This window comes from Larus michahellis, chromosome 3 (assembly GCF_964199755.1).
Source record: "Larus michahellis chromosome 3, bLarMic1.1, whole genome shotgun sequence".
NCBI lineage: Eukaryota > Metazoa > Chordata > Aves > Charadriiformes > Laridae > Larus > Larus michahellis.
The window spans coordinates 90864395-90878161 of record NC_133898.1 but is presented as its reverse complement, the minus strand read 5'-3'; the positions used below and the strand labels follow the sequence as shown (position 1 = coordinate 90878161).

General features: G+C 38.9%; 1 protein-coding gene across 1 annotated transcript in view; it reads right to left on the bottom strand.

Moving 5' to 3' along the window:
* MDN1 (midasin AAA ATPase 1) overlaps positions 1 to 13725 on the bottom strand; it is a 105158-nt gene extending 91433 nt beyond the window's left edge. Inside the window, exons 1-7 of the mRNA XM_074581141.1 lie at positions 13453 to 13725; positions 7513 to 7739; positions 6646 to 6870; positions 4967 to 5074; positions 4695 to 4887; positions 2521 to 2733; positions 1111 to 1242 (exon numbers count right to left, since the gene is read on the bottom strand). Of these exons, the coding sequence (XP_074437242.1) occupies positions 1111 to 1242; positions 2521 to 2733; positions 4695 to 4887; positions 4967 to 5074; positions 6646 to 6870; positions 7513 to 7739; positions 13453 to 13554 (1200 nt within the window). The 5' untranslated portion in view covers positions 13555 to 13725. The remainder of the gene's footprint in view (positions 1 to 1110; positions 1243 to 2520; positions 2734 to 4694; positions 4888 to 4966; positions 5075 to 6645; positions 6871 to 7512; positions 7740 to 13452) is intronic.
* Positions 13726 to 13767: the final 42 nt, after the last annotated feature.

Sequence of the window (13767 nt, the reverse complement as noted above, 5' to 3'; positions counted from 1 at the left end):
AAAGATGTCATTCTCCAACATCAACATTTTTCAGTGTATACTCTGCTACCCCCAGGAGAATTTGGTATCTATTCAAAGATCTAACCTTCCACACAGAAGGATAGTAATAATGGTGGAAGGAAAAAAGGAAGGTAGGACCCACAACGATCCCTCACCACAGAGGGAGGCAAGGATGGAGACTTCGATGTGGAGAAAGGAGGCAGGATGCCTGCAGGGAGGACTTGAAGAAAGGGAGAGATGAATGCAGGATACTACTCAGGGCATGTTTATGATGACTGCAACAAGCTGAGAGCTGAGTCCACAGAAGCAACTAAGGGCATGACCCTCCGTCAGTGAAAAACCATCTAGTATACACAAGCAGTATTTCTTGGCTTTCTTATAAATTCCCTATATTTTAGAGGCCTAGAACTCAATAAACAAGCTGTCAGGTTATTTAGCCACGCAAAGGATGTTTTGCAGAATGGATATGAAGGAGAACAGCTATCTGCAGAATGTCCAGCAGGCCTATATAGCAAAACATCTCTACGACGTTGTTCTTGCAGAAGACATGCTTTCAGCAGCCATTACTTCAAAAGGGAAGGATGACAGTCTAACTAGTCGTTCTGGAGCTGAAAATAGGAGAGCTGTTAAAACCTATACTGCTTAATGTAACAAGGCATTTTTAATATCCAAGCCAGAGGTAAGAAACGTGTAAGAAAAAAGAACAAAACCAAAAAGACATACACCAAAACACTAAAAAAAAAAAAAATAAAATCTTATTAACAGCACCACTCTAATACAGTGGTGATATTCTGTGGTGTTTGGGGCTACATTTGTTTTCAAATATTAACACATGATTTAAAAGACACACAGCTCATAATCAGTGTCAATTCAAATCTTCAGAGTGAAATCTGACATCAGTGGCAGTGTCATGACTACTCTAAAACAAGGACAAAAACTAATGTGGCATGCTAATATGTGAACGAAGTCAGGCAGGTTAATTCTTTCTAACCCCTTTTAAAGGGAGAGTATTTTCAGCATGCTGCTACAGAACTCACGTTGATTAGACTCCAAAAATTGCTAGTACAGGCCTTAAGACCAGTACCTTACAGCAAACACAAACCTACATACCACATCTAGAGGCGCGTAATCAATATCCTCCAGAAGTATCCAATGACCTTTGGTAACAGCTTGTGTCAAGGTTCCAGGTTGCCATACAAACTCCCCTGGTACATCTGTACAACGATACATACCAAGCAGCGTCTATGACGGAAACAATCAGTAAATTAGAGACCTGTTCATTACATCCCTTAAAATCTCAGAGTAAAAACTTAGAAAAATGGCCAAAGTTGGTATACAAGTAACACTTACTTAGCTTCCACATTACTAAACAATCCATCTGGTAATCTGTGCCCAGCATTAATTTTTTTTAATTAAGGAAAAAAAGAAAAAGTTTAACCCCTCCACATCTATGGTTATCTAACGGAAACATAGTAATTAAAATGAACCAGGTAATTGGAAGGGAATTTACAGAGCTGCGCCATCATAATTAACAATCAACAACAGAACATACAAAACTGTCTAGGATTGCACTGAACCTTATTTTACATTTTTGAAAAGTCTGCGACTAAGCTAGTAAAAGGAATTTGTAAAGCAAGTTATTCAGAGATACAAAACCAGTCAAGCGTTGCTTCTCCATAAAGTTGTAACTTCCACATTTAAGCATTCCTTAAATAATTAAGTTAATGGTTTCACTACTACTTATTTTGACCTTGAACTTCATTACTTTTTCTTAATATGGTGATCTTACTCATGTATATGAAAATATACTATTGTGGAGAACAGTTGTGAGATAGTGAAATCAGCTGGTCTATGCAAGTAAAGACAACATTTATGCACGCTAACAAAAACCTTCAGATAGCACTTCTGGTAGATACTAAACACCTTAGAAAACTAAATATAAATTGAGCCAAACATAAATCAATTCAAACCCAAAAGTTATATATGCAAAACCAGAAGAATGTGAAGTTATCTTCACTTCCGGTTTTACCTCTACAGGTAGAGCTAGATCACTATTATGCAAGTACAACATCCTCAACATCGCAGGATCTTACTTCATCTCACCTTTACCACAAAAAACTGGGATCAGATTAAACTGACATTAGCTCACTTAAAACGAAATAAAAGTGTCCATACAGCCTTTGGCACCAGCTTGAGTCATTTTAGAATAATTTTTCCATTACTAATCAAAATTTTTTAATTAAAAAAAAAATAACCAACCAGGTTCTTTCACATAGAAAAACCCTGATAAAACATAAGTTGAATGAAACAGATACAGCAGAATTATGCACAGAATTTAAAACCTACTGAAGCTTAACACTGATCTTTCATCATATTTCTTTATTCTCATCAATAGTAAGACCAATACTACACAGTTGGGGGCTTTGGAAAGTTAAACGTTATCTTATTAGAACATTAAGTCAATGCTTTAAGTAAAAATTATGTCTGATCATCCAACAATAAACCAATTTCATCAGTTACCTTACTGTCAGTTTGATCTCCAAGCTGGACTTTCAAAATATGCGGAGGTTTTACTCTTCCTGTAACAGCTGCTAAATACTCAATTAAAGAAGTTTTGCCACATCCTATTGGTCCTTCTAATAAAACAGGACGCTGATACGCTACAGCAATGGCAAGGTTTTGAAGATTTGTGAAGGCAGATTCAACCAAAACAAAATGGCTGGTGTTACTTTCCTGTTCAAACATAAAATTTAAGTTACTACGTTGGTTTTTTACAGGTTGTACAACACAGAACAATTAGGAAAGCAAGTCTGACAACTAGAAAAATTTTGGCCTGTAGATCTGTCAACACATATCAAATAAAATAAAGGATTCTAAAGTTGTATTTAATGACAGACATTAAAATAGATGTCATCAAAAACCTATTATAGGTGAAACACTTGATAAAGTATATGTACAATTTGTTCCCAAAGGGAGTTCACACTAAGTTGTCAGTACAGACATAGTAACTATTCAATCATAACACATGTCAATCAAACACAATTTGCAACATAAGTGAAATTAAGTCATCAGAATGGATCCAAATCACAGGACAAATCAAACAGCAGTTAGATTCAGATGATGCAAGTATGAATATTAACTGTTGTATTTACTTCTTTCTGCACAGGCCAAAGCGTAAGATCATTAAAATCAGTGCATGAAAAACAAAGGGGAAATTCAGTAACATTTTTATTTTATTCAAAATGCAATTAATATAGTTTATTGAACGGTAATTAAACAGTGTCATATATTTTGACTCTCCTAGAGTCACTTATGTATCAGTATATAGCACAAAAATTAGTGGTTTCCTGCCAAAAGATGCAGAGAAAAGAAATCAGAGTCCATATTGCACCGAAACAAGGGTCTTTTATTTAAATTTGATCTTCTTTTCAGATATATTTTCACTTACTCCTCTGGTAACAATGCTAGTTTTTAAAAGAGTACCTGCTTTCCCTCACAGTTCGCTCCTACCTCTTCATCAGACCTCCTCAGCTGTAACCGGAACTACACTGCGTACCAGATCAGTGAAATACCTGTGGCTATTCAAAAAATAAAAGCATGCCTTTTGGGAAGTTGTCTCCTCCCTATCCTTTCAGCAATCCAGTTTATAGCATGGTCTAGTGCCAGCACAGCAGCAGCAGCGACACTGTCATGGGAGTAAGAATTTCCTTAAACAGCTCTACAGTTTCCCCTGCTGCAATGAATTTCAAGCCATACTTTCAAGCCTCAATCCTATTAAGAAACAAAAAAAGCTAGAATATAGCAAATTCAACTACGTAAGTTGGGGGAGGGGGGAGAATTTGGGAGGAAATTCCTCTTTCCTTGCTTCTGCTACTCAAGAAATTCTGGACAGTGGTAGTCTTCGTTTATTTTTTTCTCCTTCATTTGCAGATCAGCACTGCAAAATTAAATAGAAATACACAGCCAAGAGCTAAAACTAAAACTGTACCTAAATGATAAAAACAGTCAAGAATACTGGCTGCAGCTACAAAGAAAAACCTGAACAGTTCAAGATGAACAGCATCTCAAGAGAAAAAAGGTTAAATACTGTTTGCTCAAAAATGTTTATGCCTTTGATGGACTTCCTAAAACTATAAGGCACTACATTCTGCATTACACTTCATTCCGGTGGAGAAGGTAACTTCTTGCTCACTTCCTCTCCCCTTTTTCTGCCTTCTAGAAGAGTAAGCAGCAGCCTTGTTTTCTTTTGTTTTAAGAGAAGAACTAATAGTATGCTTGCAGAAAGGCTGTTTATAAGATGTCTGTATAGCACATAAAACTACTTCATGTAGGCAAAAGCAACTGTGCCAGATCCTGGCTTTACTCAGCTATGTAATACCACCCTAACTTGGACTGGAGATACTATGTAAGGCTGAACATTCTTTTGTAGTATATTCTTAAGAACCGCCACATGAAGATAAAATGAACAACACTACTACACCTTCGTTGCTTCATTCCACTGCAGAGCTTCTTTGCAGTGTCTGTATTATGCAACACTAGCTTATAGTACACATCAAGAAAGGTAAAAGATACACACGTTACCCGTAATATCTCAACACTATTTAAGCAGGAAATAAAGTCAGTTAACTGCATCTAGGGATTCTTAACAAAAAATAAATTTTTAAAAGGTACAGAATTAACCCTGGGTTACATACCTGCTCTTCAGAAACAAGCTGTAGTCGAGGCAGCACAACACCACATACAGCTACCACATTTGCAGAGAGGTCACCTGACACAATATGTCCTTGTGTATATTGCAGTTCTTTCTCCTTTTGCCAAAATGAGGAGTCCGGATTGGCCAAAACAAGGGCTTGTTCCACACTCTGCAGCTGAGATTCTTCTAGTAGCCTGTGAAATCCATGTTTATTAACTCAACTGAAAGCCATAAACAAAACCAAGAAGTGTTCAAGATTTTAAAAGTTCCTACTTTAGTCTGAAATGTATCAGCTCCTCAGGATTGAATATCTTCTTCAGGAAAGATAATTTATGCTCATCATTCATGCATGTAACCAGAGCAAGACAGTTTGAAGTATACCTAAAAGTTATATTTAGAACAAAACATGTCAAAACATAGTCTGAAGAAGTTCAGTTTGACAACTGTCAATTGCAAACCAAAATATCAAGTTTGTAAAAACATGCAGAAAACTTTCTTCATAGAAATTATTTTAGTGCTACGCTTAACATTCTTTAAGGTTAGAGAAACCGCTCTGAACTGAGAAAAGCACTTCTATCATGGCATACTTCATCATTAATACAACAACTAGCTAACCTTTCTCTGAAGGACTGAATATAGTGCTATAATTTACTATATACATAGTAAAGAGCACTTTCCCAAATAAATTAAGGTAAACATATAAGACAATGAAAATCAGGTTTTCTTTGCCTGATTTTTTCTTCTCCTCCTACCATTTTCCTTTCAAAATTGCTTTCTATCTCATGCTATTTCTAAAATAAACCTAACACAATGACCTCAAGACTCAGTGCCAAAACAAGCCGACAACTCCCAAGTCTTGACTTAATTACTACATAAAGCTGTCTCACAACAAAAGGGTATTTAATACAAACCATAAAAGACACTTCAGTTATTATACCACTGTTTTTACCTTACAAAAACAAAGCTTTCAACGAGCTTGGGGGAGGAGATCGGGGGGTGGGGAACAGTTGCCAGAAAAAGATTGGTTCAGGACAAAATTTAAAAAAGTCAGGTCATTCATTTACTTAAGATTATTAGCTGAACACCAGGTAAACCAATTCCAGTCAATGAATTAGAAATTCTATTTCTTTTTTCTAAGACTATCTAAGTGCATGTCATCCTGAAGAGCTTCATAAATGGCTGATAGATTTGACAACACTCTTGTTCCTGTCCTTCCTAAATTATACATCTTATTTTAAAGTTGCATGTTACCAACATAACTCTGAATTTGTGTTTTTAAAAAATAAAGACCTTTTCTTAAATAAATAAAAGGCTCTATCAATACTACTACTCCTCACATAAATAAGGTAGATCACATGACTAGGTTGAAGCCCTGCAGGCAAACACCTAACATAAAGCATCTGACCCAAAACTACATGCAAAGTCTGCAATGGCGCCAGTTAGGAGGCATAGCTTCAATAAGTCAAGATTTACAGTGACTGAGATGTCTATATAAAAGCAATAGAAAAGAAAAAACCCAACTCATTAATAGTGTCTCAATGTAGAGTAGTATAATATATCATTGTAATATAAGTTGGAGTGAGACTAGATTAATCTCTACTTTTTTCTAGCATAACATGCTAGAATGCAGGCAACACACCAACAGGTTTACAGTAGAGGTGAAGTGATAAATTTACGACCTCCCATGAATCCAACTTGGATAACTGAAGTTATTTGAAAAGATTCTCAGGACTGTAGCTTTAATCATGACTAGGAGCTAGTCTGAGTTTCACTCTAAGATAGATCACTACAACTTTCAAAAGATCAGGTAAGAAGGACAGGTACAGATACCACTGGTACAGATTCTTCTGGTATTATTTGAAGATTCTTTTCTACTTGCATGTGAACATTGTTAAATACAATTCAAGACACAGATACCTCTTTTAAATGGAGATGTGGGGGGTTTAACTTACCAACGGACTAAAGTGTCATGACTCCTTAGAAGTGGAATACACACACTCCAGTCCCATAATTCCCGGAAAACTGATTGCTCCTTTTGTAAAAATCTGTAGGCTGCCTCCATGAGGTCCCGTAACTTCATTCGTCTGCGCCCATACCGGACTGTGTTTGCATCTGAGCTCTCCAGGAAAAGCCTCTGGAAAACTGGTGATGTATTCTTAAAATATCTTAAAGCAAATCTTTAGAATAAAAAAAAAAAAAGAAAAAAAAAGAGAGAGAGATGGAACACAGACATCTAAGCCGGAGGAAGGGAAAACAGCCATTAATAAAAACATCAGGACAGAGGTCCTGACATAGTAACTGACAGTATACTGACAACAAAGGCATATATTTAACTTTGTCCACACCTGGGAAAGACAACCACTTCAGCAATCAGCTGACAATGCATATTTTTACCTCATTAGAAATCATTACTTAATTATCAAGGGGAAACAGTACTGCCTTTGGTGAAATCTCTTTGATTGCTCCTGTTTACTGAAAAAGTAATACTGATTCCTACTTATGTAACTTTGTATTCTACTGGCCTACAACTCTAATCTTAAATGCAGAGATTTTGGTTGTGAGCCATTTTCATGACAGCTGTTTTGCTTTTCTTTGAAAAGATTATCATTAAGACGAAAGTCACATAAATCTTACAACACAATTTATTTTAATTGAGCTGTGTTTAAGATTTGTGTTTTCTAAACCATTCTTTCAATTCAGAACACATTTGTTATTGTGGGAGACAATCCGAACTGTAACACCACCTCTCATCACCACTGAAGACTAACAAGCACATACTCACTAAGCTCAAACACTGCACAAAAAGTTGTATTACTCACGGTAAAACATCAGGGTGGTCAGCAACCAGCTTGCTCATTGCTACACACAGCCTTTCATGCCGATCATGGTTGATTTGGCCACCAGCTTTAATGGCTTCTGCATTTCTTTCCAACAAATCCAACAAAACTGGCCGAACTTGACGGCCAATCAATAGAGTACATTCTTTATCCAGTAATAACTGTGCTAAAGTATCGAGGATGCATTGCCGATCCTGCTGAGTCCAGATCTAGAGGAATGGAAAGTAAGAACTGGTTAAATGGGAAATGAACTATTTGGAACTATTCATGCAGGATTCACAGTGAATTTTACAGGAACAAATCTTTCAAAAAACAGGAGGGAGTCCATAATTCCCAATGGAAGCACTTACTTGACACAGCTCTCCATGTTTAAAAAAAATTGGGAAACAGAATGAGTGACATGCAGAATGATATACTAAACAGGAGTTACAAAAAAGTCCCAAAATCCTAAATTATATTTTACAGCTGAAAGATAAAGCAAATAATTCTTAGTATTTTTTTAAGGAAAAAATTGGGAAAATGTTATAACTGCTAATACATCTTTGTTAACAGAATTCCCACCAATTTCAACAGCTCGGTCTCACGAGAGCCACAAAAAGAGTTTAAGTTGCATCACATTCACTATCTCTTTTCAAAAAAGAAGCACTCCATCAATCATGATCACAGCCTTATTTCTGATAGCAATTATAGTGAACAATGCTCTTGACAAGCCAGCAGCATGTATCTGCAGTTCTGACGCTGAAATTTTTTTTTTCTTTTATATAAAAATGTTTCTTTTTAGTGCAAAACAAAATATTAGACATTTGAGTAGACGGAAAACATGTTCACATCTGCTAGGGAAAAAAAAAAAAAAAAAATCAACACTTAGAAGACATCTCCCCCACCTCCTCCTCCCCAACACACACACTCATATCTCCCCCAACCTTCCTAACTTTGTTAGTGAAGAACAACAACCCATTTCTCTGGTCTCTGAGTTCATGTTATTATTGAAGCATCTCTCCACTTCCATTATGTTTAGCATATGCTGCAATACAAGTAATTTTGACTTGTGAAAAATCAGGATCATGAATTTGCACAATTAACGATTTTGCTCTTAACTTTGATGCTCCCCTCTCCCCTTATGCTACCAAGGCGATTTTATCTTTCTTCGCAAACAGTTGTACATACAGCTAGGCAAGGCAGCTTCCCAAACAAAACAAGCACTTACTAAACTCCCATAAAAATATTCTGTGATTTCTGTAACCTTTCGTTTTAGCAACACCTGCAGCCATTTCTGCTTCTCCTGCACTTATTGTTACTCAGGTAAAATCTGCTCCTGGGCCTGCAGATGGGATGGTTTCATTGTTACGAGATAAATAAACTACAGAGGTCCTACACATTGCTTTTGAAAGGCTGACCTCATAGGGTTATACCAGTATCAACATTCTTCTAGATACATGCATACTTGTTTAAGTCCCTTGGGTTTCCTTCTGAATTTGAAGAGACATTCATTAACAGCACTTAAGAAATCAGGGAAACTGCAGCATATACACTACAAACATCAAAACCATCACGTTAATTCCAAGCAGTTTCTTACATGCTTCATGTTTATTTTTATGAGACATAAGTTTATCTTCCTCTCATCTATCAGAGCAGCATTAAAAATTAAAAAATGAAAAATTTAAAAATGGAGATGAAGGTCTGCATTCATCATAGAGCAAGGAAGACACTGTTCAATACAAGGGATCAGATTTTGAGTGGTAAAGTGATTGACAAGCTGTTCAAAGGCTCAAAATAACTGGAAACAAAACAAATTCCATTGAAAAAAACAAAAACAAACAAAAAAACCAAACTGCAACCTTCAATTTCAAAATCAATTACATCTTTGGCTACCCAAACAAGGCACAACAGGGTGCTTGATTTCTTAACCAGAGCTTTCAATATCAAATAAAAGGAACAATTAAAAATAAAATAGTAAATAAACAATGTGACTGACAGTAAAATTCTGTAGTTACATGACTACTGTACAACAAATCCATTCCATTACCAATTTTGTGAGAGCAAGCAGATTTTTAATCACTGTGTGTAGTACCCTTAGGACATAGAGAACTCTTCAAAAAAATCACAGTGGCAACATTCTCATTCTACAAAAAGACCATTGTTTGTTTACAGAGCTTTTCAGAGTCTAAATTAAAAATTTTATGGAAAAGAAGATACTGTCAGAGGGGTTTTTTAACTAAAGGTGGCTTTGTGAAATACCAAACTTTCTCAATCAGTAGTGAAGGACAGCTGATCTGAAAGTGTTTAATTCTAAAGTTTGCATCTGGGACAGTAAATCTGCGCCTGCAGTTCCAAACAGCTGCTTTAAGAAAGCATCACAAAAGACCATTCCTCCAAATATAAAAGTATATACACACATTGTGTATTTTTAATGAAAGAGGCATTAAATAGAAGCACAGCTAGGAGTGAGACCTGGAGTCAAACAGGATCCCAGTTGCTTCTCTAGCGGCATGTTGCACACCTCCTTCCCAGCCTGCACAGTACATTTACTTAGTGCTCACAAGGTACAGAAATCTCTATTAAGAACTGCCTTAATCGAAACCCAAAGATTACTAAGAGAAAGGATCACATCAAGGAACAATCTGGGCCCATGTGAAAGCCACATTTCTGATCATGGCTCACAGGCGTTTCCACAAAATGTTACACCATACATAGATTTAATAATGGGATACTTCTAAAGGGTAAGAGGGCATTAAAAGCCATGTGTGGGAAATCCTTGTTCCCCTCCAACACAGGAACACATGTTCTTGGCTCCATTCCCTCACACATTATCTCAGTCGCTGCATGACTGTGCAGCAATCAATTTGGCAAGATGATCTAATTTAATCCTTCTTCCAAAGTCTTCCACTGGGTGGGAAAGTTGAACGGATTTTCCACATCAGCACACTCATTAGGTTCAGGACACGAGAAGCAACAGAAAGGTGTGGCTTGGCCTTGGGAACAGGCAAAAAGAAAACAGAGCTGGACCACTCTTTTTGGCAGCTGTCCAGTTCGATAAGATAAAGCAAAACATGAGCCTGCACTCTTCTTACAACCCACACACTTAAAGAAAAAGCAAAACAAACCAAACGAAACGTAAAGAGGCAGGGGGATACGCAGTATCACAAGGAAAACAAGATAACGTCAACTACCTCCATAACAAGCCAGAATTTCCTACATCTCCTCCAGCACACTGTATTTGATAGAGTTGGACAGACCGCTCCTTCAAGGACAGCAAGAATGTTCTCTTTGACTTTGTATCAGTGTACTTATTAACATATTGTCTCCCAAAAAACCACAGCTCTTCAAAAACCGAGAAGCAGAAGGAGATAAGAATACGCTCCAGGATGGAAGCAAAAGTGCAATGTACCTTCCCTTATTTATAATGCTACATGACATGAAGCCTAATTAATCTTTCAAATAAAAAGCTAAAGTCATATTTTCAGAAAAAAAAACCAGCCTGCCTTAGTTGCCCGGACATCAGGACATTTTTCTGACAGCCAATAAGTAGCTGGGTGAATTTGGGACAGCTAGGTCACCTCTTTTTCCTACATTTCCAAAAAAAAAAAAAAAAAAAAAAAAAGGAATAAAGGCACTTTTCAACATCAAATACTAAGACCGAAACCCTATAAATAAGAGCTTGGAGCTATTATTAAAACAATTTTCACTCCTACATAGAAAAATTAAAGGCGAAATGAAGGATGCCAAGCTGAAACGCCAACAAAGTAGAACAGATACAGAATGGTGTCCTCAAGATCTCCAGTTCACTTAAGATGGTTCCATAAACTAAAGAGAGGAAATATACAAAAGGGACAGGTCTTTTTATCTTCCCATGTATGCACAGTGGGAAGTGTGAAGGGCAGAAATTCATAAGGATATTTTTGCACTAAAGTTCTATTCCAACTAGCATTTTAACCTTCACATTAATGAACTGCTATACTGGTATTACACCATCACAGGGAGCCAAAATACATGCATTTGCACAAAATCTGCATTTGGAATTCTACACAGGAAGACACTGTTTTCTTAAATTATCTAAAAAAATAGAAAGGCAAGAAACAAAGACTGGTTTAGAGAGCTTTTCATCCCATTTTCCTCATTAAGAACAGACATTTTCTGTACCTTTGCAGAGTAAGCGGTATACAAATACTATACAGAAAAAGCTCTATTTCTATTACATACTGATGCACAGGGAACGAGATCTTCCATCACCACATAAACGGTACCTTACTATGAATCTCAAAAGACTGTTCCTAACTTAGCAGTTATGGGCAAGTTCCATTCCCTTCTGGAATACTGAAGAAATAAGTCACCACAGAGACACAGTGGAGCTGTGTAGCAAAGAGAGTTCTAGATTTCCAGAACGCGTGCTTCCCAAGTTACATACAAAGCAACTCATAGGAAATCAGGTATGACGACTGGAGCCAGCAGTTGTTTAGCAGCAAGATAAGCCTGACACACTCCTAGATCTCTAGCTTCTGAGCTTAGAAATAGCAATTCAGTTTTCAAAAGAACGTGTCATTATTCATTAATGTGCTGTTCCAGACTCTCTGTATATAATCACTGTTTAATAACTTCCACGTAGCAAACCTTTCAAACCCAAAGTACGTCTCCAAACAGTTGCCAGAAGGGAAAGGGCACAGTCTCTTTCCCAGTCTCAGAGCTCTGTGACTCACTTCTGGTTCACTGCTCCATCTGTCTGCTACATCTTGTATCCGCATCATCCCCATCTCTATTCTCAGCTGTTTCTTTCTCTTGAATAGCAGCTCTTCACCACTGCTTCCCACCAATTAGCAACAACTCTCCAAAGCAGGAATATATATATTCATTTCAATTTTACTTTGATCCTATGATTTGTAGTGACAGAAGAAAAAGCCACCTGTCTACCAACAGAGAACCTTGATTACCAGTATGAATGCCTTCCCCAAGCACAACTAAGAGACAGTAATTCAGACTGAATGCCAATATTCTGAAAAAATACAATCTTCAAGAAAGTGGGACATTTCCTAGACACTCAAACAGAAATACGGATTTTAAGGCCCAGAGTGTGTACACAGCTTAGGGGCTTCAAAAGCTCTATCATGAAAAGCATTAATAATGTAACATCTGATGTGTTGATATCCTATTATTACACATCTTCAAGTATTGCGGAGAAATGAGCTAGACCTCAACTTTCCCAGAAGGCAGGTGTGCTTTTCACAGTTAAGGCAGACAAAGCATGAAACCAGCGAAAATAGGAACATGTTTCCAGCACCACTGATTTAAAAAAAAAAAAAAAAGCGGCAAACTCTAGAAAATCCAGTCCTCTGTCTTTTTACCCCACATGCTGTTTAAAGGCAATTGAAGAAGACATGCAAATAGCATCAGGGCAAGATGCTGCAGCTAAGGGACTAGATACCGTCTCGGTGCTTGTTAATAACATGCCATCTCTCGCTGTCACACTTTCAGAATCACCTTAAGGGACATGGAAGATACTGGAGATTTTAATTGCGGGGCAAAAATGCCTCCTCAGGAAGGGCAACAGGAGGGGGGTACCAGGGGACCGGAGAGAACCCGCCTCATGGGGCTCCCCTCGCACGACCCCGAAAGGGGCGGGGAGGGGAAGAAACCCCAAGAAGCCCACACAGAAAGAGACGGAGACAGAGGGAGCGGAGAGCAGCTCCCGCAGGGCGGGAGGAGGACGAGGGGGCGGGGAGGGTGGCCGGGCGGCGCGGCCAGCAGACAAAGCTACCGGCAGGAGATGGCGGCGCGGGGAGGGAGAGGGCAAAGGCAGCGCCGTGCGTCCCCTTCCACCCATGGCGGGCCCTGCAAGACCCATCTGGAGGGAGACAGGGAGGGAGGAAGGAAAGGCGGGCGCCCGGGGACCGCCGCCGAGCCCCGCACCACCTCCCAAGCCCCGCTCACCTGCTTCGCCAGGAACCTGCTCAGCTCCGCGCTGCTCTTCTCGTTCCTGCGCGCCACCAGCTGCAGCGGCTCCACCAGGCGGAACCGTAGATCGGCCGCCATCCTCCCTCCTCCTCTACCCTCCTCCAAAGCGCGGGCAGCGCCCGAGGAGAGCGGCGGAGCCGCACGCCCAAGGGCCGGCAGCAGGGACGGCGCGGCACGTGGGACGCGGGACGGAGGCGCCGCTCGGCACCAGCTTCCGCTTCGTGCGCGCCGTCACCCGCCCGCGACGTCGCGAAGCAAAGGGAAGCGCGGCCTGGCCCCACCCACCCCGCC